Here is a 22,063-nt window from a genome sequence, read left to right on the forward strand (position 1 = left end):
AGTATAAGAGTAAATGTGGTTTGTAATCTCTGCTGACAGGCCAAATCATTCATTAAATATTCCACCTAGCTTTGTGAGTATGGTCATTGTATAATTTCAATGGAAAAAAAAAATCTCCTGAAACAAGGTTTACAGAATGGGGACAGTACACCATCTGCTTGTGTGCATGCCAATAGGAAGGTGTAGGTAATGATCCAAAAATGTTTTTGTGTAGAAATATAAAATAGTATTTTATTTATGTCTTCCTTGGCACATGATTTTAATTGTGCTTTATAGCCTGACAATGATTATCACAGGCTACAAATAATCAATTCTGTTGATCAGACTCCCTGCTTGCCTGCAGCAAGCACAGCAGTCTGAATGATCTGACAAATTTAACAGGAAAGGCAAGATTTGTTTTGGATGTATTTCACTGCTTATGGAGGACAAGTGGCTTCTCACCATGGTGACAATCAGGTTGCTAGGCTGGGCAAGGCCAAGTCTGAAGAATGGTTCTCAAACAGATCTACTGAATGGTTCATGCCACCAGCAACTTTCTTCAAGTTCTGATTAATTTCCCATGAAATAATTGCTTGAAATACATCCAAGCAGTTTCTTTATTCATTGCTTCTTTGTCTTGCTGACAGGAGGGTCAGTCAATACTGAAACATACAGTTTGAACCAAGCATATGTGATGCCCACTGCACAATACGCTGAGGTCAGTAACAAAGGGAGAAAGGAGTACTTCAGCTTCCAGGAGGTGAAAGGGAATACAAATTCACAGAAGACTTCCAGAGGCCCTAGGCCAAGGAGGTAGAAAGTTTCCATCCAATTAAAAAGAGGCTTTTCTTTCCTGAAGAAAAAAGGAAAGGTTTGATTTAGATGAGTCATTCTGGTTTTGCAAACATTTCTCAGCTAAAGCTTCCCATCTGTGCTGTCTTGAAACCAAAGCCAAAGTCAAAACAGTGCATCCAATTTCACATTTAGAAAAAAAATGATAATGATATACCATTATATTATCTCAACAATCCAAGCATACCCAATTATCATCTACCTCTGCTGTCACTTAGCTGAAGCTCTGAGAGGGAATTAGCTATGCAATTGGAAGAGCAAAGAGGGCTGGATGCTGTTATATTAGAGTAAAAATATGGCAAACAATATATAACTTTTTTGTTTTGGTAAAATAACATAATATTTGCTATTTTATTTTTACCATTTTAAAGTATACAATTCAGTAGCACTGAGTATATTGACCAAGTTGTACTTTCAAAACATTTTCATCACCCCAAACAGGATTTCTGGAAATGTTAAACAGTAACTTTCCAATCCCTCTCACCCCTGTTCCCATAATCTCTAATCTACTTTCTGTCTCTATGAATTTGTCTATTCTAGATATTTCATATAAGTGGAATCATACAATATTAGTCCTATTGTATCTGGCTCATTTCACTTGGCCTAAGTTTTCATGGTTCATCCATATTGTAGCACATATCAGAACTTCATTCCTCTTTCTGGCTGAATAATAGTCATACACATATATATGTATATATACACTATTTTGTTTATCCATTCATTTGTTGATGGACACTTGGGTTATTTCCACATTTTGGTTACTGTGAAAAAAGCTATAATGAACATTGGTGTACAAGTAGCTGCCTGAGTACCCGTTTTCAATTTTTTGGGGTGTATATCTAAGAGTGGAATTGCTGGGTCACATGGTTATAAATAAGTTTTAATATAATTAAATATATAGAGTTTTATGAACACAATCAGATATGAACCATAAACAAGCTTTAAAAATTATTACAGATAACATTTCATAAAGTTTAAAAAAGCAAAATATCCCATCAATGATTGTATTCCACCTATAATTCTAAGATATGTAAGAATTTTTATATCTTTTAGTTTTATGCATCTGTATTTATGTGGTTTTACTCATAATGCGTATTTTACCTTTTTTAGTTCTTATAAAAGGTTTTAATTTGAGCTAGGTAGTCCCTCCTCAAATATTCCCCTAAACCAGTGGTCAGAAAACTGCGGCTCACGAGCCACAGGCGGCTCTTTGGCCCCTTGAGTGTGGCTCTTCCACAAAATACCGACTTCTGCGCATGGGCCACAAAGTTTCAATTCCTAAACTATAGATATGACCCATGTTGCCATGTCAGAGTGATGGGGTTATGAGTAATTTTCTCTCTTTACTTGCTAATTATTCATAATGTTATATTACTGTTAGTAAAAATAGTTTTTAAAAGGCTTATTGCACATTTAGGAGCAAAGATTTCACAAGAGAAAATATAATTTTATTTTTATTATTATTATTATTTTATATATTTTATTGATTTTTTACAGAGAGGAAGGGAGAGAGATAGAGAGAGTTAGAAACATCGATGAGAGAGAAACATCGATCAGCTGCCTCCTGCACATCTCCTGTTGGAGATGTGCCCGCAACCCAGGTACATGCCCTTGACCGGAATCGAACCTGGGACCTGTCAGTCTGCAGGCCGACGCTCTATCCACTGAGCCAAACCGGTTTCAGCGAAAATATAATTTTAAATGTACTTTTTGGATTACCTGAATAGAGTCTTCAGTGAGGAAATACTATAGATGGTAAACAGTAACATGAGTAGGATTTTAATGGGAAGTTCTGTTGGAAGAAGAAAAGAAAAAACAGACAATAATTTAGTTGGTAAGGGAAAGGTTTATGAGACTTTAGGTCATATAATCACACTGACACAACTATATAGTGCTAATAACGCTTTTTGAGCTAAATTGTGCATTTCTGTGACATCTAAAGGTACTGAGAATTAGGGACAGGTTTTACTTGAGAGAATGGGTGAGCCCTTTCCTCCTAAGAGCTTTTAAGGTTGTTTAAGTCAGGTAGTATGGATCTCTAGGCCCTGATGAAAAGGGAATGGCAATCAAACCTACTGCTCTAAAAAGAAGCTGCTTACCTGGTGCAGTGAAGAGCAGAGGGAAGAGGGAATAATGTCCTGTTGTAGTCAGAATCAGAAAAATTGAAGCATCGCCTGCTTTTCCCACAGACAGAAGGCTAAAAATAAAAATTCTCATAATAATTCCTTAAAACAACAAATGAAACTTATCATTTTCAAATAGTTTGAATAAACTGCATCTATTGTCACTTCTAAAACTGGCATAATACAACATACTAATATTTGCTACAAGTCCAATTCAATTGCAAATATTAATTTTTTAATAGGAAACTTCAAGCAATTGATAGAAGAATGTACCACACTGAATCGGGGAATATTAAAAAAAAGGATCTTGCTTCCTTGAGTAACTGCCTGCTCCCAAAAAAGGGATATTGTGGGATTGGAGCTGCCTAGTGGTACGTAGCCAGGAAACCGAACTTGGGGAATTTAATTTCCAACCCTATAGCTCTTCTCTTGGACAATGCCCTGCAACCTGCTGGTGTTCAGTAGGAATTTTAACTGAAGATATTAGAAATTTTGTTCTATTTTTTAATTTGGAAACTCTAAGCCGCTAAATGAACCCAGACAAGCCATATACTGGCCTGACAAATTTGCTTAATATTCTTTCAGAGCTTAAACGATTTCTCTCAGGATTAAAAATAAAACCAAAAACCTCAAGGAAAAAAACCCATGCTAATTCTATTACTACCTATCCATCTACTGGCTTTACATTATATATAAAATGGACACTCCTGCATTTAAAATGCCTTTTTGGCATGGCACAGTGAAAATATGAGATTCAGCATCCTAAGATTCAGGTTTTAGTCCTACTCTGCTACTTGCTAGCTATGTAACTTTGAATAAGTCACTTAAACTCTCTGAGCCCCAGTTTTTGCAGATGTTAAGATATGGGATGATAGTCATTTATCCTAATTATCTTAAAGGTTTATGTGAGGCTCAAAAGAAAGAATGCAAAAAGAAGATGAAAGCCCCAAAAATAACAGGTCTGAAAACTCTGAATGCTGTACCTATATTAGATATTATTGCATAATGGACTCAATCCTTACCTTAACTAACAACACTTAACAAGGAACAGCAGACCTTATTTCCAAAGCCTATGCTTTTTTCATACTGTGCTGCTGCTCAATATCCAGATGTAACAGTCTGGTGTCATTCATGGTTCTTAAATCACCACAGTACCCCTTACACCAAAATATCCAGGAACAATATGCACAATTTTGCATACCTCAGAACCTTCACAGGTTGCAAGGATCCCAAGTTAAGCATCCCTGTCCTTTTCTAGTATAAACCTGTTCCTATACATCTTTGCCTTTGCCTACCCCACTGAACATGTCAAAAAGGGACAGAGCAAATAGAAAACAATAATGTCACTGTGAATATTCCAGAAATGCTGACTGACTGAGCTATCTGCTTACCTCATTGGGAGAATTGCTAGAAGTATGGCTTTCTCATGGACGTGCCACCCAAACATGAAGGAGCTCAAAGCACAAAGGATCAGGCACCGGAGAAAGCCTTTGGGCCCTTGGGGTTTAAACCAAAGACAGAAAATAGAGGGCTAGAAACAACAGGCAAAGATAAAACTTCAGTATCATTTAAAACAGGCATTACAGAAACACTGTTCAGGTGCATTTGCATCATCTCTGAAAAACAGTAGATCAAAAAGACTATTCTCCATTAAACTGGGATAATTCATCACTTTGTGAACAGTCCACCAAAACTAACATAAAAACTATTCAGAGAAAAAGGCATTCAGTATATAGAACTCATAAGAAATGGTAACTAAAAAAAAAAAAAAAAAAAAAAAAAAAAGAAATGATAACTAAGTTCTAGGATGGCCAGTATAACCCTATTAAATCTTCATAATTAGTTAATAGTCACTGAACCTATAGGTCAAATTACAAAAATGTTGACCCCGTCATCATCAATATCCAGGCATTCCAGACAACTTTGGAGTTTGGGTCACTTAGCCACGGGTGAAAACAACATAAATCTGGGCTATCATGACTACAAGCATCTTCCTCTCTCCCCACTGCGTGGCCCATGCCTGTTTCTCCGTGGGCTTTTCTTTGCCCTCATCCCACGGTGAACAGATCGTCTAAGAGTCTCTCTCACAGAGATTCTCTCTCACAGAGCTTTACTAATGATCCCTCCTTCTGGGAAGGACCTATGAATTGCTAAGATGTCTCAATCTGCAGCAGGGGTACGACCATGGAATTCATGCTGTGGTTGAACAAACTGGAAGCTGAAATTTAACCAGCCACACAAAAAAAAAAACACAGAGAAAACTCAAGAAATGAGTACCATGTGTGAATTCTTACCAATATGGCAATCAGAGTGCAGATGAGGGTGGCCAAGGGAGTCACTGAAGGAAGGACTGTGTGTTGGAACTGCTGAACCAAACCACTTGTCATTGAGGCCTTAGGAATCTTGTTGGGATCAAGAAGTTTCAATTTTAAACCTACACAGCAAGTAGACATTTTACTTTGTTTTGATCAATGGCACACCATATTTTACCAAACAATTCCTTGAGGAAAAAATAAGCTATGAAATCTTACAACTAGTTCAAAGTTAAGATTTCATTAATTCAGTTCTGTGCTAGTCTACCTAAAATGCTGCTGGTCTTGAGATTATACCATTTGAGGCAGCTGTCTGCGTTGGGTAATTCATTCCTACTCCAAGCACTTTGGAGTTCAAGAAATACTTATTAAGTGAACCAAGTCTAAGGAGGATGTTATAAGCCCTATTCCAAACAAGCTAATAGGACAGGCGGGGCAGTCTGACCACCTACATAGTTCTACCTAATGCCACTGAAAATCAGTGGAATATGGGGAAGATATATACTACCAAAATATTTTCTAGTCATTCACCTCTTCCTTTTTCCTTCAGCCTATTCTCTCTTAAAGCCAATAACTATGTCCCTGAAACACAGACTAATCTGCCCCGCAGACTTCTCATGTAAGACATCTTTAAGACAGATGTACAAAGTAAGTCAGTAGCCCTAGCCGGCTTGGCTCAGTGGATAGAGCACTGGCCTGTGGACTGCAGGGTCCCAGGTTCAATTCCAGTCAAGGGCACATCCTTGGGTTGGGGACTTGATCTCCAGTAGGGGGCATGCAGGAAGCAGCTGATCAATGATTCTCTCTCATCATAGATGTTTCTATCTCTTCCTCTCCCTTCCTCTCTGAAATCAATAAAAATGTATTAAAACAGCCCTAACCGGTTTGGCTCACTGGATAGAGCATTGGCCTGGGGACTGAAGAGTTCCAGGTTTGATTCCGGTCAAGGCCATGTAACTTGGCTGTGGGCACATACCCAGTGGGAGATGTGCAGGAGGCAGCTGATCGATGTTTCTCTCTCATTGATGTTTCTAACTCTCTATCCCTCTCCCTTCCTCTCTGTAAAAAAATCAATAAAAAATATATTTTAAAAAAATGTATTAAAACAAAACAAAACAAAACACCCAAAGTAAGTCAGCAGTTTCCTGACTCAGATAAGGCAAGTGGCCCTTGTACCTCATCCCATACTGGTTACTCAAAGCTTTTTTGAAATATGTTAAGAAATTACGGCCATAACCAGGTAAGCTCAGTTGCCAGAGCGTTGTTCTGATACACCAAGATTGCATGTTCCATCCGCAGTCAGGCTACACACAAAAAGCAACCAATAAATGCATAAGTAAGTGGAACAACAAATTGATGTGTACTTCTCTCTCTCACTTCTGCTCTTTTTATAAATCAATTACAAAACATTTTTAAAAAGAAATTACTCTTTAAGAATGCTATGTACATCGAGGCTAGATTCACAGTGGGTGAAGGATAGCACCAAATTATGATTTCCTACAATAGCCCCCATGCATTGAGCATTTATCATGTGACAAGGGATTTACAGCCATTACTTTTAGCCCCTGAGGGACACAGACATGGAGTAACTTGCCCAAAGCCACCACTAATAGGTGGTAGAAATGATCCCAGTTCTGTCTGGTTCCAAAGCTCCTGTTACTGACAACCTAGCATTTCTTTATTGCTGCATTTGTTTCACACAGCATGCTTCATGGAAATAGGTAAAGTACTATTATCTCCTTATTACAATAAAACAAGACTAGAGGAATCAAATGACTTGCCCAGTGCCACGCAGCCAGCAATTTATGCAGGTGGGCGTCTAACTAAGTGATCAGATTCTAGATTAGGAGCTGGTAAACCCCGGCCCTAGTCCGGGGGCCACATCCAGCCTATGGCCTGGTTTTGCATGGCCCTGAAGCTATGAATGATTTTACATTTTATAGGTTGTAAACAAACAAACAAAACACCTGTGTGATCTGCAAAGCCTAAAATATTTACTATCTGGCCCATTACAGAAAAAGTTTGTGTACTTTCTCTCAATCCTACCACTTGCTATTGAGCTAGCTGTATTCACAAATGAAGACTGTGAGTTACTCCAAAGTGACTTATTTTTGGTAGAATCAACTCAAGGTATAAATTATTTTTTATCACAACCCAAACTTAAAAATATAGCCTAGGTTTTCCATGTCTTCTCATCTCTTGCTAAAATGCATGGCTATCATTTCCTTATTGGTTTAATACTTAAGAGTCATAACTTACACATTCTTCCATCCTGCTTCTTCCCGTATTAAAGTTTAAAAGTAGGGTTAACTATTAATGTCCTACTTAAGGCACAATTACCTTTTAAAAATGTCTAAATATTTTATTTTTCCCCTCAAGGAAAGGGTCAACAACCTCATTGCCACAAAGAGCTTTTATAAGACGTGCAATCTGTTTACTGCACCGAAGCCTCAGTCCCTAGAACCACTCCCCTGTTCATTCAGAAAGCTGAAATGCAGGCCTGGAGAACAAACAGTTCAACCTCATTCAAAACACAAAACAGGTTTTTTCATTTCCCAATGTGACCAGTCCTTTCAATATTCAGAGTCTAAGTAAGAAAGCTTGCTATCATACCGATGACAGACAGCACTTTGTCCAGAGCATTGTACAAAGCCCAGAAGTTTGGAGCCCAATATGCATGGCAGAGGCCCCGCTTGAAAGGGAAGAGTCGGGAAAAGACTTGAGGCAGCTGGTTCTGTTGAAAAGAGATTAAACAGTGATCAATCTTTCCCAAATTCAAAAAGAGTACTATGTCTATGGCACAGTGTGTAGGAAGTTATGGGGTCTGAGTTCCAGTCTTTGTTCCTCCAAGTAAGTAGTATGATCTTGAGCAGGTCACAGAACCTCTTTTGTTTAACCTTCTCATTGGTTCAGTAGGACAAGATACGAGAAAGTACTTTGAACACCAGTCCAACATATTATAAGTATAATAATGGAAGAATTTATGAGCTGCAAAGGAGAAAGACTGCAGTGTGTCCAACTCTACTGAAGAGAAGGTGAGAGCCGGGAAGACTTTACAAAAAATGTAGTGCTCTCCAGTTTTAGCAGGAATTAAAGTTAATTAGTTGAATTCAGGGTGAGGGAAGAAGGGAAAAGATATTTGTTGAACATCTCTAACATTCTAGGCACTTTAGAATGCTGTCAGTTAATGACTATGAAAGTGCTTCAAGTATTGATTTTTGGGGTTACAAATAAATTTTAGCAAGTAGGCAAGCTAGCAAATACAAAATCTATGAATACAGATGATCGACTATGTGTGACATGTAGTTAAACATACAGATATCTGAAGATGCACAAAAATGACTCAAGGAATACCACCCTTATGTTTGGAGAGTCATACTAAAGAGGGGTAAGAAAGGACTAGTTTTGCCTATTTTATAATTTATTATTTTTTCTAAATGACAACAGCAGCAGCAAAAAACATGTATTATTTTATAAAAAAATAAAAGGCTTACCAAGGCTAGAAAAGGACCCAATGAAAGGGCAGAAACTAGAAAAACGATCAGTCCCAGGGAAATAAGGCGGACGAAGTTGAAACTGTTCCATCGAACAGACCCATCTACAGAAAAGGAACATCCTCATTAACCAGGAGCATGGGAAATCATAACTTATACCATGTGGTAAACCTGGAGGGATCCCGACAGTACACCAATTTCAGGATGTGGCAAGAGCAGAGGAAAGTCAGAACGGGTAAAGAGGTTAGGACCAATGTGCTTCATCAGACCCTCTTACCAAGCAAGCCACCAAGTCAAGACAAATTAAAATATAAGAGGTTTTGCTATTCTCACTAAAACTTGCCTGGTTTATTTGCAGTGAAGCAGTAAGATCGTAGCAGATATATACCATAAGCTGGTGCTACGTAGAGGTAAATGTGCTTGAAATGTAGGAGAACAGCAAAGAGAAGTGCTCCTTCCATATGCCTTTTCTAGGAGATTTAAAAGGGAATATCACTTTAAAATTCAGAGTAAATTAAATGCAGTAATGTAGTATCCTGGATTGGATCCTAGAACAGAAGAAGGACATTAGTGGAAAAACTGGTGAAATCTGAATGTACTAAAATTGGTTTCTTAGTTTTAATAACCATACCATAGTTACATAAGATGTTAACGTTAGGGGAAATGGGCAGGGGTATGGGAATTCTCTTTGTAACTTTTCTATAAATATAAAATTATTTAAATAAATAAAATGTATTACACAATAAAGAACACCAGAGATGGTTGCACAATGTGAATATACTTAACATTACTGAACTGTCTTAAAATTAATTAAGTTGATAAACTTTATGTTGTGCTTTTTTACCACAATTTTTAAAAATACAAATATTTTAAAGATATTAAAATCAAATCCTTTTTGTTCTTGTGAACTTACATAATGTTGAAAATTAATACATGACTTTTATAATTTCTCCATCTCAGACAACTAGGTGTCGCATACAAGATCATAAGGCAGTGTGAGGAAAATAAAGTGTGTAAAATAAAAAATATATATATTTTAAAACATCTATTTTGAAATACTTAACAAATGAAATACGATGTCTTAGATGTGTTTCAAATTAATCCTTTGTGTGTATAGATTACTATGCTATTTTCTCTACTTTTGTATAAGATTTAAATTAAAATAAATTTTTAAAAATTTAGGCAAAATTCTACATGCAATATAAGGTGAACACAGGCAAGTAATTCCAGTATATGAATCTAGTGGGTTCAAAAATTCCTTATTTCAACAAATATTTATTAAGTTCTAAGCTTGATGCTGAAGCTCAGGATACATCATCTTGACAACACACTACACATTTTCCCTAAGGAACTAAAGCCCAGAGAATTAAATTACTGCCCCCCTCCCACCCTTACAAAGTTTTAAAATAGCTGTAGTTGATTTCTAGAGGAGCTAGGTATGAGAGTATGAATGAATAAACATAATGCTATGCTACCAAAAAATTATTTAACTCTTAAACTATAGATCAGGTAATTTAATATAGTACTATCAGGCTGAAGGCATCAAGGATAATACTTGATCCTAACAAACTACCTAAAAGAACTAACGGTATTCTGATTAAAAAACAAACAAACAAACCGAGTTGACTATAACTAAAGAAGTGTGAACTCTACCTACCTCACAGGAATTTTGGAAGGATCAAATGAGATAATATCCTGGGGTTCAGCAAAGGAAACTGTCAAAGGGACCATGAAAGGCCAGGTTCCTTCTCTCACTGTCTCATCAGGTGTGGTCTAGAATAGATGAGTTGGGAATGATAAGGAAAAAGAATAAGATGCTTCCAGATCTTTTTTCACCAATTTTATAATTTATTTAAGATTCAGAGAAGGTCTTGCTGGTTCTATAGCTAAACTTTAGTTTATTTGTTCAACAGCTATTCAACAATCATTCACTGAACACCAATTACGTTCTAAGTACTTTGTGGCTTTTTATGGCTTAAAAAACAACAACATTTATCCAGATATTTATAGTTGACAAATAACTTTAAAAAAGATTATCAAATGTGATCTTTCCAAAGTCCATGTGAGGTAGTTAACCCCATTTTACAAATAAAACTGTAACAAAGGGCAAATTTCATTTTATGAATGAGAAAACTTAGGCTGAGAGGGTTAAATGACTTGTATTGGGTTAATGGTCCCCAAACCTAACAGTTTATATAAATTCCCTGGAGAGTCCTAAACCACAATCCCAGAGATTCTGATTCCGTGTACAGAGTGATGGCCCAAAAATATGAATTTCTGATTTCTTCCTCCATAAAAAGGAGACTAATAATTATAACAACCTCACAGAAGCATGAAGGCCTATCTGTTGCCAAGTTGCAAGGATTGTTCAATAAGGTATTACATATAATGCACCTAATCTGAAGTAGTTGAGGCATTTGGTAATCCCTGTGTGAGTCACACAGCATATTAGGGTTAGTCAGGATTTCAACTCAGGTTTTCTGATTCCAAATCCCATACCCTCCGTTACACTACACCACATGCTTCTGATGGTAAAGCCCCACCATAATAGTTATTACATTATAAAAACTGCTGAAGATTTCATTCCTAGGTACATGATGCCAACCACATGTAGAAACTCAATTCATTTCAGGACTGTCATACTCTAACAAGTTTTTAAGAATACAGTTTTCTCATCTGTAACATGAAGAAAATTGTCAAAAGAGAAGATGAAATTTGTGAAAAATACTCAATAAAAGTTGAAAACAGTTGGTCAAATAAATGGATCCATCACTCACTATATTATTGCCTCTATTAAAAAGCAAACTTAAAGGGGAAAAATCTAATTAGCCTATTTTTTTTACCTGAAATAATCGAGCAATGGAGAGTAGCATTAATCCCATTAAAAAACCATTGTATTGGAAATGGATATCTGAAATTAGGTCAAGGAAAGACAACAAAGGATACCAAATTCCTAATGAACCTTGCCAGCAGACTGAGTTTAAAAACTAAAAATGCTTTCTTAATAGATAAATTAAAGACAAAAATATTACTACTGGATTGGACTTCTCATAAATGTGTTTCTATAAACAAGTCAAACCCTGGACAAACTCTTTTTTTTTTTTTTTTTTTTTTTTTAAATATATTTTATTGATTTTTTACAGAGAGGAAGGGAGAGAGACAGAGAGTTAGAAACATCAGTGAGAGAGAAACATCGATGAGCTGCCTCCTGCACATCTCCTACTGGGGATATGCCCACAACCCAGGTATATGCCCTTGACCGGAATCGAACCTGGGACCTTTCAGTCCGCAGGCCGACGCTCTATCCACTGAGCCAAACCGGTTTCGGCCCTGGACAAACTCTTAAATTAAGATTTATATTCAAGAAAAAACAAGAAAACTTTCCCATGTTTTTTCTACCTTAAAGATCTAGCAGCTAAGGGGCAAAATGTTTTTTTTTGTTTTTTTTTTTTAAATATATTTTATTGACTTTTCACAGAGAGGAAGGGGGAGAGATAGAAAGTTAGAAACATCGATGAGAGAGAAACATCGATCAGCTGCCTCCTGCACATCTCCCACTGGGGATGTGCCCGCAACCCAGGTACATGCCCTTGACCGGAATCGAACCTGGGACCTTTCAGTCCGCAGGCCGACGCTCTATCCACTGAGCCAAACCGGTTTCGGCGTTTTTGTTTTTTTTTAAATTAGGGACGAGAAAGGAAGGGACCTAACAGCTAGTGAAGGCCACTAGCATGCAGCGCCCACTGTTTATAGTACAAATATAGTAGGTCCTCGGGTTACATTGGAGATCCGTCCCTATAAGTTGGAACCCACCTACATAAGCACCCACGTTACTCACATGGAGCACATACACATAAGTAATGAAGTGAAACAGTAAAAAAAGTTTAAAGATAACAATTCCTGACCTTTACTTGTGGTAAATAATAAAAAACATAAAGCAAATATGTACATACGTCGAAATGACGGACTTTTTTTTTTTTTATAAATAAATGGGAGATGGCGAGGTAACCATGAAATGACGTACATCGAGTCCGACATAACCCGAGGATTGTCTGTCCAATATTATTAAGCCTCACAATGAACCTGTAAGGTAGTCTGAGCTCAGAGACATTAATCTACTCATGGCCTAAAGCTACTATGATAATAACATAACTAGGATTTGAGTTCAGATCAAATTTGAACCAAAGTCTGGGTGTTTTCCTCTACACCAGGCTACTTCTATGAAAACTATAAAAATTAGGCTTCTGTTATTAAGATTTCAGAACTTTGCCCATTAATATGTGGTAAGCCAAGCTGGCAGAAAGCATGAAGGCCTGTCTGTTCCCATATGTAACACTATGATATGCTCTTTCCTATAAAAGGTATTAGACTAATGTATTACAAAACTGTTTAATAACTATGTATTAGATTAATCTAAAGACAGTTAACAAATCCTAGTATATTGCTTTACTTTTGGTTTAATTGGTTCTCACATATCACCACTAAATTTTCAGGGACAAAGTGTTTTTAACAACCAGAGCTTGGTAAAGTTGGGCACAGACTACAGTTTTGGGAACCCACTAACCCACCTCACACCCATTTTCCAAAAGCAGCTTATGTTTCAGAATCACCAATATAAAAAGAATTAATCTTATAATTAATACATAACAGAATAAAGGAATAGTACATAAAATGTCAAGGATACGGTCCACAATTAACAACCCAAAGTTCCACAGCAGTAATACTGACAGAATAAACTTTGGCTTCTCTGTAAGCTCTTTACCTGCTTTTTTCCCATCAATGCATTTACAGCACCTACATTGAAACACCAGAAAAGAATCATAAACAACTTTGATCTTCATTAGAACATCACAATACTTCTATAGAGTACACTGTGATACATTCTGGTACATTTCATAAGCCACTGCTAATAAAACTGTCCATGCCATTTTTGACTGCTTTAAAAGGTGATAGTAGAAACAAATCCCTCAGGGGTGGTTCCCTGTCTCTTTCTCAGCTATGCTGATTTGGAACAAAGTCTTTGTATTTAACTAGAGGCCTGGTGCACGAATTCATGCACGGGTAGGGTCCGGCTGGCCAGATCGGGTGGCTGGGGTGAGGGTAGGCAAAAGGTTGGTGGGCCAGCCCCGCCCCCTGGTTGAACTCTCAGTCAGCCAAACTCCCACCCAAGGGAACAATTTGCATATTAGCCTTTTATTATATAGAATAATAATAATTATGAAAACATAAAAGAAAAACCAGCCACCAAACCCCCCAAAAGTAACAAATTTGAAAATTGAGATAACACACACTAGAATACACACTTTTTCAGTCCATTAGAGTAAAAAATGCAGACCAGGCCCTGGCTGGTGCATTTCCATTGGTTAGAGTGTCATCCTGTGCACCGAAAGGTTGCCGGTTCAATTCCTGGTCAGGGCACATACTTATGTTGTAGGTTTGATCCCTGGTTAAGGCACATATGAATGCAACCAATCAATGTTTCTCTCATACATCTCTATGTCTCCCTCTCTCTACCTCTTCCCCTTTCTAAAATCAGTACAAAACATCATCAGGCAAGGACTAAAATGCAGACTATGATGATGTAGCACTCTAAATTATATATCATCATACCAGCCAGATGAAGAATAAAGCTTCAAGAGTTTGGGAGGGGGTGGCATAGGGAAATAAAAAAAAAATAGAGCCAGAAACTTGCAGCTCCTGATTGTCCAATTAACTTTAAAACCCTTATGTAAAAATGTATGTCATTCAAAGGTAGTGATATACATAGTAAGTGATAATATCAGCTGATCCCATTTTTATTCTCTAATAACTATATTTGAACACAGAAAAGAGGCTGAAATAATAAACACCAAATTGTTGATAATGATAGCTGTAAGTGGAAGAGTATAGGCCACTTTTACATTGTGTGTGTTTATGTGCTTTTCTGCTTTCCAAAATTTTGACGAGGATGTATTATTCTATTAAAAAGTTAAAAAATTTTTTTATTGCTTTCAGAGAGGAAGGAAGAGGGAGAGAGAGATAGAAACATCAACGATAAGAGAGAATCACTGATTGGCTGCCTCCTGCATGCCCCGATTGAGCCCGAAACCCAGGCATGTGCCCCGACTGGGAATCGAACCGTGACCTGCTGGTTCATTGGTTGACGCTCAACTTCTGAGTCACACCGGCCAGGCTCTATTAAATTTTTTTTAAAAAAATGTGGTTCATTTGAATACTGGCATACTCTAAAAACAAGAAATCTAAAACAAAAAAGTATAGACATAATAAAGATGCAATTAAAGAGTAGCAACAGATGCCTGCTTCTCCTAAGTTTCCTCATAAAAAGAGATAGTAACCTTACAGGTAATTCAGAAAGTTAAGTGACTAATCTACACATAGTGCCTGGTTCTGGGAACTGGCACATGGATTTCAACAATTTTTATCTTACTTAACTGCTCTCTCTGCATTGCAGATGGACTTGAACTTGACTCACTCTCTCTTTCTGCCTGCACATATTTTTCCTGGGAGCTTGAATTCAAACATTTTGAGTTAAAGGCAGTGAATTACTAATCACCTTCCCTTTCAACACTTGCCAGGCCATAAACACTGAGAATTAGGGTGTCACACAGGAGTTACTCCATGAGAATTAGCAGAGGTTAAAGCATTCCCAAGGGACTCTTTCTTGAATGGGGTGAGTGAGGGTTCAGTCTAGAAGGCTGAAATGAACTAGTTATGACAAGGGTCAACGAATGGACACCAGCTACTGCTCTGTCACAGTCATACCAGCAGGCCTAAGTATTATGACAACAGAAACCAACATTAACCAGAAACTTACTACTGGGATGTCATTGTGCAAAACATTCTAAATATGTGTATTTAACTACTTAAAATTAATTTATAGGTAAAAGATACAAAACATAAAAAAATATAACATGAAGGAAAGAATTCAAATAACTAAAAGCATTCCATGATTTCTTGAGTTTACTAGGATGAAAATTCCATTGGTGGTTAGCACAATGCATATGTGTGCATGATTGTATATGTGCTGTATGTATGTGTGTAAAGAACAGGGCAGGTGCCTGGCCGGCGTGGCTCAGTGGTGAGTGTCAACCTACGAACCAGGAGGTAACGGTTCGATTCCCGGTCAGGGCACATGCTGGGGTTGTGGGCTCAATCCCCAGTATGGGGCACGCAGGAGGCAACCGACCAACGATTTTCTTTCATCATTGATGTTTCTATCTCTCTCTCCCTCTTCCTTCCTCTCTGAAATGAAAAAAATAGGGCAGGTCACAGAAGCCAGTGGGGGTTGGGGGTTGGGACTGCTACAGGGAAGGAAAGAAAAGCATATGGAGCCATTTGGACAGGAGAAATGGTCTTGGAACTCTACTTGGGACTACATTTCACAATAACTGGTTCTACCTCTGCCTTGTAACCTGACCTTCTCTCCCCTTTTCTTCCACAACATTCAGGGACACTGCTTACTGTAATGATTTACTGTGCAGTTTAAAGCACAACAACACAGTTTTGGACTGTTCTAAAATTTGCTATTATATGACATTGTTTCCCCCAAATGAGTTATAAGTTAATATTATAATTATTTCTTCAATATTTTCCACACGAAATGATATTCTCAGACTTACTCATGCACAGCATACACAAAGAGTATATCTGTAAAGATGACAGAAAATCTCTGGAAAAGTAAGGTCTTTGAGCTGGCATAATTCAGATTATGGATATTCAGCATCTCTTGATCAAAATATTTGGCAACATGTGACAGGGCATACTCAAACCATGCAAAAAAAGGCGGGTAATCTAAGGTCCACTCTGAAGTTTCCTGTAGTAAAAATTGAAGATAGAACATATCCTAAGTAACTGAATAAACAAAGAGGATACAAAGATTCTCTGGTTTTTAAAAAAGCACATGAAATGCAACTGCATTTAAAATATGCCACAAATAGAACAATTTCCATTTTAACATTGAGCAGAACATCAAAACTTGTATCATAAGTTTGATCTTCAATTTCCTTAGAATCAACTAAAGTGCAAAGAAAATTAATCTAAAACCGTGGAATAATAAACTTGATTATAACATAGTTCTATTCATCTATGCAAAAAAGAGAGCTATGGCATAACCAATGACTCACTAGCTTGGGTTCAAGTTCTGTCTCAGAGATGCAATTTCCCTATTTCTAAAGTGAGTATCATATACAATTTAGTAATTCATACCAGATATAAAAATACAGACATGGTTTTTATAAATAACAATAGAAGAGAATGGTTTATTACCAGATATTACACATCATATTTGATTATTTCTTTCCTCACAAATTGCAAAATATTAGGGAAAGACAGGATTGTAGAAATAATTCATTCCAAATCCTCACTTGCCAGATGAGAAACTAAGGTTCAAAGAAATGAAATATACTTTCTATGCTGTGGCAGAGCCAGGCATAGAGCCCAATTTTTGAAACCAATCCAAAAAGGTTGTGGCAAATATTATAATTACCAATTTATGGTTTGGTAAATGCATTTTGAAGTAAAGGGATTCCCTAATAGTGCCAGAGGGCAGAAGACCTGAGGAAAGAACACACTTTTTATAAAGATTTATTTGACCTATGACCACATGGAAAACTGTTTTAATATCAATAATACTTTATGATTTCACATATCTTGAAAAAAACACACAATCCAAAAAAGGTGAAAATCGAAACTTACCTCATAATACCACTGTGATACTGGCAAACTGTGAGTGATAGCTAGCCAGTTTCGGTGTACTTCAAAATCTGTGGAATGACTATTCAAAACAATCAGATGAAAAAAATGAAATTTTGTCAATTATCAATATCACATTTCTAACATTATGCTTTTACATGGATCAACACCCCCACACAGTCACAACTCACTATCCTTTATAGACACAAAGAGGTGTTACAATAATCCTGAAACACCCCACTTATCTGGAGGCCAGACCTTTTGAAAAAGATGGGGAAACTACAATTAAGTGAAACGGTTCTCAGAGTTATCTAAAGGGCTGACCAAAAGCCCATACATTTTCTTAAGGAAGGTCCTCAGTCTGTTGTTCAGAGGTTACGTATTCTTATTACAAACTAACTCTAACAAGATTCATTATCTGGAAAAGGCCTCACATACAAGCTGTATAGATTTTCAACAATGAGCAGCTCATCAGACAGGGAAGATGGGAAAGACTCCTGCTTTTGCCTTTCCCACATCTCCAGCATCTCCCTGTTTACTGCTTGCCCCCTTACTATGTATAAATATAGTCGACTCTCCCTGTAGGGGAAGAAAAATTTCCCCTCATAACCTAGGTTCTGTGGCTGCTCTAAGAATGAAATTGACATAAGACAGATTAGCAGGACAAAAAGAAAAGCCAATTTTAATCATTGAGGTATGTACAGGAGCCTCAAAAGATATGGCACTCAAAGGCACCAGGCGGTTGAAGTTTATCTGCCATCCTGAGCTAGGTAAAAGGATAGGGGTCTGGGTTTTCAAAGGGAAAAAGGCAATTTATGGGAAGGTGAGAAATGTATGGAAAACAAAGGTTGCCCAGCCAGGCAGATATGCCTTTTCGGTGAAAATGTGATTTCAGGTAATAGTTCTCTTTCTGGTACAGGCCCCCTTTTCTCTTACAAAAGGGTAGCTTCTACTCTGTTTTCAGAGCTTCTCTTGTGTCTGCAGTTTCTCAAAATAATCAGTCCAAAGTAATTCTTATGCCAAAGAGGCATATTTTGGAGTGGCATGTTCTGCTACCTTTCTACCCTCGTTAGTAAAAAAAATTTTTTTGGTCCAGTGCTGTACCTCCTTTCCATATCTAGAACAGCACTTGATACATGGATGGGCTCAACACATTCCTGCTGAATTAACCACTCACCAAAGTCAACAGTGAGTTCCGCAGCAAAACCTGCTTTACATTTTCAAATGTTTTACACAAACTTTCCACAGTGACAATCCTTTCCTGAGTTTCCCAGACAACTGCTTCTAAGTCTCTTTCAGTACTTCCCATCCCAATATTCACCCAACTGATGAATAGTATTGATGAATAAGTATTGATGGTCTCCTAGGTTCAGTTTTTGGTCCTCTTTTTATGCAACTTACTGGACAATCTTATTCACACTTACAGCTTCCATTATCAACTGTATAATGATGACTCCCAGTCACAATATACAACCTTGGTCTCTTTCCTAAATTACAGAGACACACATCTCCAATTTCCTGCTGACAATGTCACCGGAATTTCTTACAGATTCTTCAAAACCACAATTCAAAACTGACCTGATGACCTAGCAATTCCATTTATATATATTCAACAGAAATGCATACATATGCACTGGTTGTGTCTTCAGGCCTCCAATTATGTCAGTTTTCAGAGCCCTTCCTGACACCCAATCTAAAGTAAGTCCCTCTTGTTAGTCCCCTTATAGGATCCTATTCTTTTCCTTCATAACTTAACACAAGTATAATTATGCAATTACATACTTGCAATGGTTTGTTTCTGGGACTGTTTTCCTTACTAAACCCTTTATAGGGTTAGGGGCCATATCCTTTGTCTTTGCCTCCAGTGCCTCGCCATAGTAACTAGTTCATTATAAAGCAGCGAGTATACAATTTGCTGAATAGATTTGCATTTATCCTATAGCTTCCACCTCACTTTCCAGAGGTTCCCATTTTGAGAAGCAAAGTATCAACTACAATTATATATGTTCTTTTTTTTTTTTTTTTTTTCAAATATATATTTTATTGATTTTTGACAGAGAGGAAGGGAGAGAGATAGAGAGTTAGAAACATCGATGAGAGAGAAACATCGGTCAGCTGCCTCCTGCACATCTCCCACTGGGGATGTGCCCGCAACCCAGGTACATGCCCTTGACCGGAATCGAACCCGGGACCCTTCGGTCCGCAGGCCGACGCTCTATCCACTGAGCCAAACCGGTTTCGGCCAATTATATATGTTCTTAATCCTGGACCAGTACTACGAACAGTATTCAAGGTAACAATCCTAAAGACACATTTCTAGGCTGAAGTAACAAAAGTAAGAAACATCACCTTATATGCACAAACCTACAGTTTTTAAAAAAATCTCTTTTCACTCTGATTTGAAAGGAATTTCCTACATTTTAGATTTTTCCAATTTGCTTTTAAAATGTAAAGATGTTCATTTGCTTTCAGTTCTGCAGAAAGTCCAAGTGATCAACCCCTTCTTTCCCCAAGTCCCTGATAAGTCACTTTGCTGAATCTACATTTCACTGCTTATCTAATTACATATACGCATCAGTACAGACATACATTCTACACATACAACTCTTCCCTACTCAAATCAACAAGAAGTCATCAAGAACTTGAACCAAAGGATACCAATAACCAAACCCTAAACAGGGAAGGAAGGGGAAAAAGAAATGAGGGGGAAAGTCAAGGGAGAGGAGTTAGGAGGGATGAAGAGAAGATGGAAGCCAATATTCATAAATAGTGAGTACCCACTGTACACACATTACCACTTGGTGGTTGCTTTCTGACTGGTTTCCTCGCTCTCAGTCTTGGTCATGCATCATTTAAAAAAAAAAAAATCCTTACCCAAAGATATTTTTCCATTGATTTTTAGAGAGAGTGGAAAAGAGGGAGAGAGAGGAGAGGGGGAGGGGGTATGAGAGAGAGAGAAACATTGATTGATTGCCTCCTCCATGCACCCTAATTGGGGTGGGATTGAACCTGCAACAGAGGTAGGTACCCTGGTACGTGCCCTGACAGGGAATTGAACATGAGACCTTCTGGTGCAGGCGCCAACCCATTGAGCCACACTGGCCAGGACCTTGCATCCATTTTTACACTGCAGTCTAACCCTGCTATCTGACCCTGCCTACCTCACTTACTGCTTTTTAAAAAAATATATATATATATTTTATTCATTTTTTTTAATAGAGAGGGAGAGGGATAGAGAGTTAAAAACATCGATTCAGCTGCCTCCTGCTCGCCCCCTACTGGGGATGTGCCTGCAACCAGTGTACAGGCCCTTGACCGGAATCGAACCCGGGACCCTTCAGTCCGCAGGCCGACGCTCTATCCACTGAGCCAAACCGGTCAGGGGCACTTACTGCTCTTGAGCCACAATGGCCACTCTCTGTTCCTAAGATGCCGAGTTCGTTCCTACCACAGGGCCTTTGAACTTGCTCTTTCCTATGTCTGCGCTGCTTTTCACATTGCTGCTTCTTTTTCATTCTGATTTTAACTCAAACATCACTTCCTAAAAGAGTTGTACAGACCTGTCCGGTCGTCACAACCTTAGACCTTTGTGTTTGTCTATCTGAGCCCACCAACTCCCCGCAGGCAAGGGCGGGAGACGCCTTCCTCCCCCGGCATCTCCGGGGCTGAGAGCAGTGCCTAGCGCTGCAGGGAGCTGATGGACACCCGCCGAGCGAACTGTGGAGGCGCGTGTCCTTATTCTGCACATTCGGGATGAGGAAGGACCCTGAGGCTCAGAGAAGGTTCAAGTAAGAGAACGCCTGGCCTGAACCGAGACTTCCAGGGCTAAAATCGAGTTATAAGGTTAAGTAACAATCACTAGGCCGGATGGGGAGCTTAGTGAAGACGAAGCGGCGACTTCACCATTCCAAGTTCCCTTTCCTGCTCCCACCTGGAGTCATCCACACGTCTCTCTCCCGCCCTGACCGACCGCGGGCCTCCTTGCCCAGCCCCTGGCCGCGCGGGCCCCTTACTAGGTGGGGATGAGAAGGCATTTGAGAAGAGTCACCCCGAGCGCCAAAGCCGAAAACCAATTGCCACCACTCGCCGCAAGACCAAGCGCTGCCATGGCTGCCGCACCGCACGCTTTCCGCCGACTGGGTCAGCATCCGGGACCCCGCGCATGCGCATGCGGGGAAGGTCCTGGGAGCCGGCGCCGTGGGCTGCGCGCATGCGCGGACCCGCCCCGCTGGCGGGAGGGCGTGGCTCTGGCATTTAAACCTCGCGCTCACTCGGTTCGCACACCGTCGCGCCACACTCGCCACTCGGGAGGGACTCGTACCCCTGCGCGGGTCTCTGAGGCGACCAGTTAAGTTTCATTTATTCTGTCATTCTCCACCCCCGCCCCCCATGACTTCATTCTTAAGTTCAAGTAGTTGCTGGGCGTCCGCTCCGGGTCGTGATTGTGCCTGGCGTTGGGGTCCCTGTGGGACAGAGAACTGCATCTCACAGTGACCTTCCCACGCTAGTGGGCGAGACGGAATTGTGATGAGTTACAACAGGAGTGCCAACTCCAGGTAGAGGATGCTAGGAGCAAAAGTACAGGGTGAACAACACTCTGTGCCTCCAGAGC

The 22,063-nt window shown here is 38.8% G+C and overlaps 1 protein-coding gene across 3 annotated transcripts; it reads right to left on the reverse strand.

The window, feature by feature from the left end:
- Positions 1-207: 207 nt before the first annotated feature.
- Positions 208-21,588, reverse strand: ALG8 (ALG8 alpha-1,3-glucosyltransferase). 3 transcript variants are annotated; one of them, XM_081100102.1, is made up of 13 exons: positions 21,465-21,588; positions 17,455-17,533; positions 16,380-16,573; positions 13,445-13,554; positions 11,604-11,671; positions 9,104-9,230; positions 8,761-8,864; positions 7,880-8,000; positions 5,249-5,347; positions 4,346-4,451; positions 2,931-3,028; positions 2,551-2,623; positions 208-832 (listed from the first exon to the last, which is right to left on the reverse strand). In XM_081100102.1, exons 1-13 carry the CDS (start codon positions 21,557-21,559, stop codon positions 601-603), a joined length of 1,506 nt encoding a protein of 501 aa, XP_080956228.1. In that variant the 5' UTR covers positions 21,560-21,588; the 3' UTR covers positions 208-600. The 3 variants fall into 3 exon arrangements, with proteins under 3 accessions (XP_080956228.1, XP_080956227.1, XP_080956229.1); XM_081100101.1 differs by having other exon boundaries at positions 4,346-4,485; positions 5,249-5,388; XM_081100103.1 differs by lacking the exons at positions 4,346-4,451; positions 5,249-5,347; positions 8,761-8,864.
- Positions 21,589-22,063: the final 475 nt, after the last annotated feature.

This window comes from Myotis nattereri, assembly GCF_964212035.1.
Source record: "Myotis nattereri genome assembly, chromosome: 9".
Taxonomy (NCBI): Eukaryota; Metazoa; Chordata; class Mammalia; order Chiroptera; family Vespertilionidae; genus Myotis; species Myotis nattereri.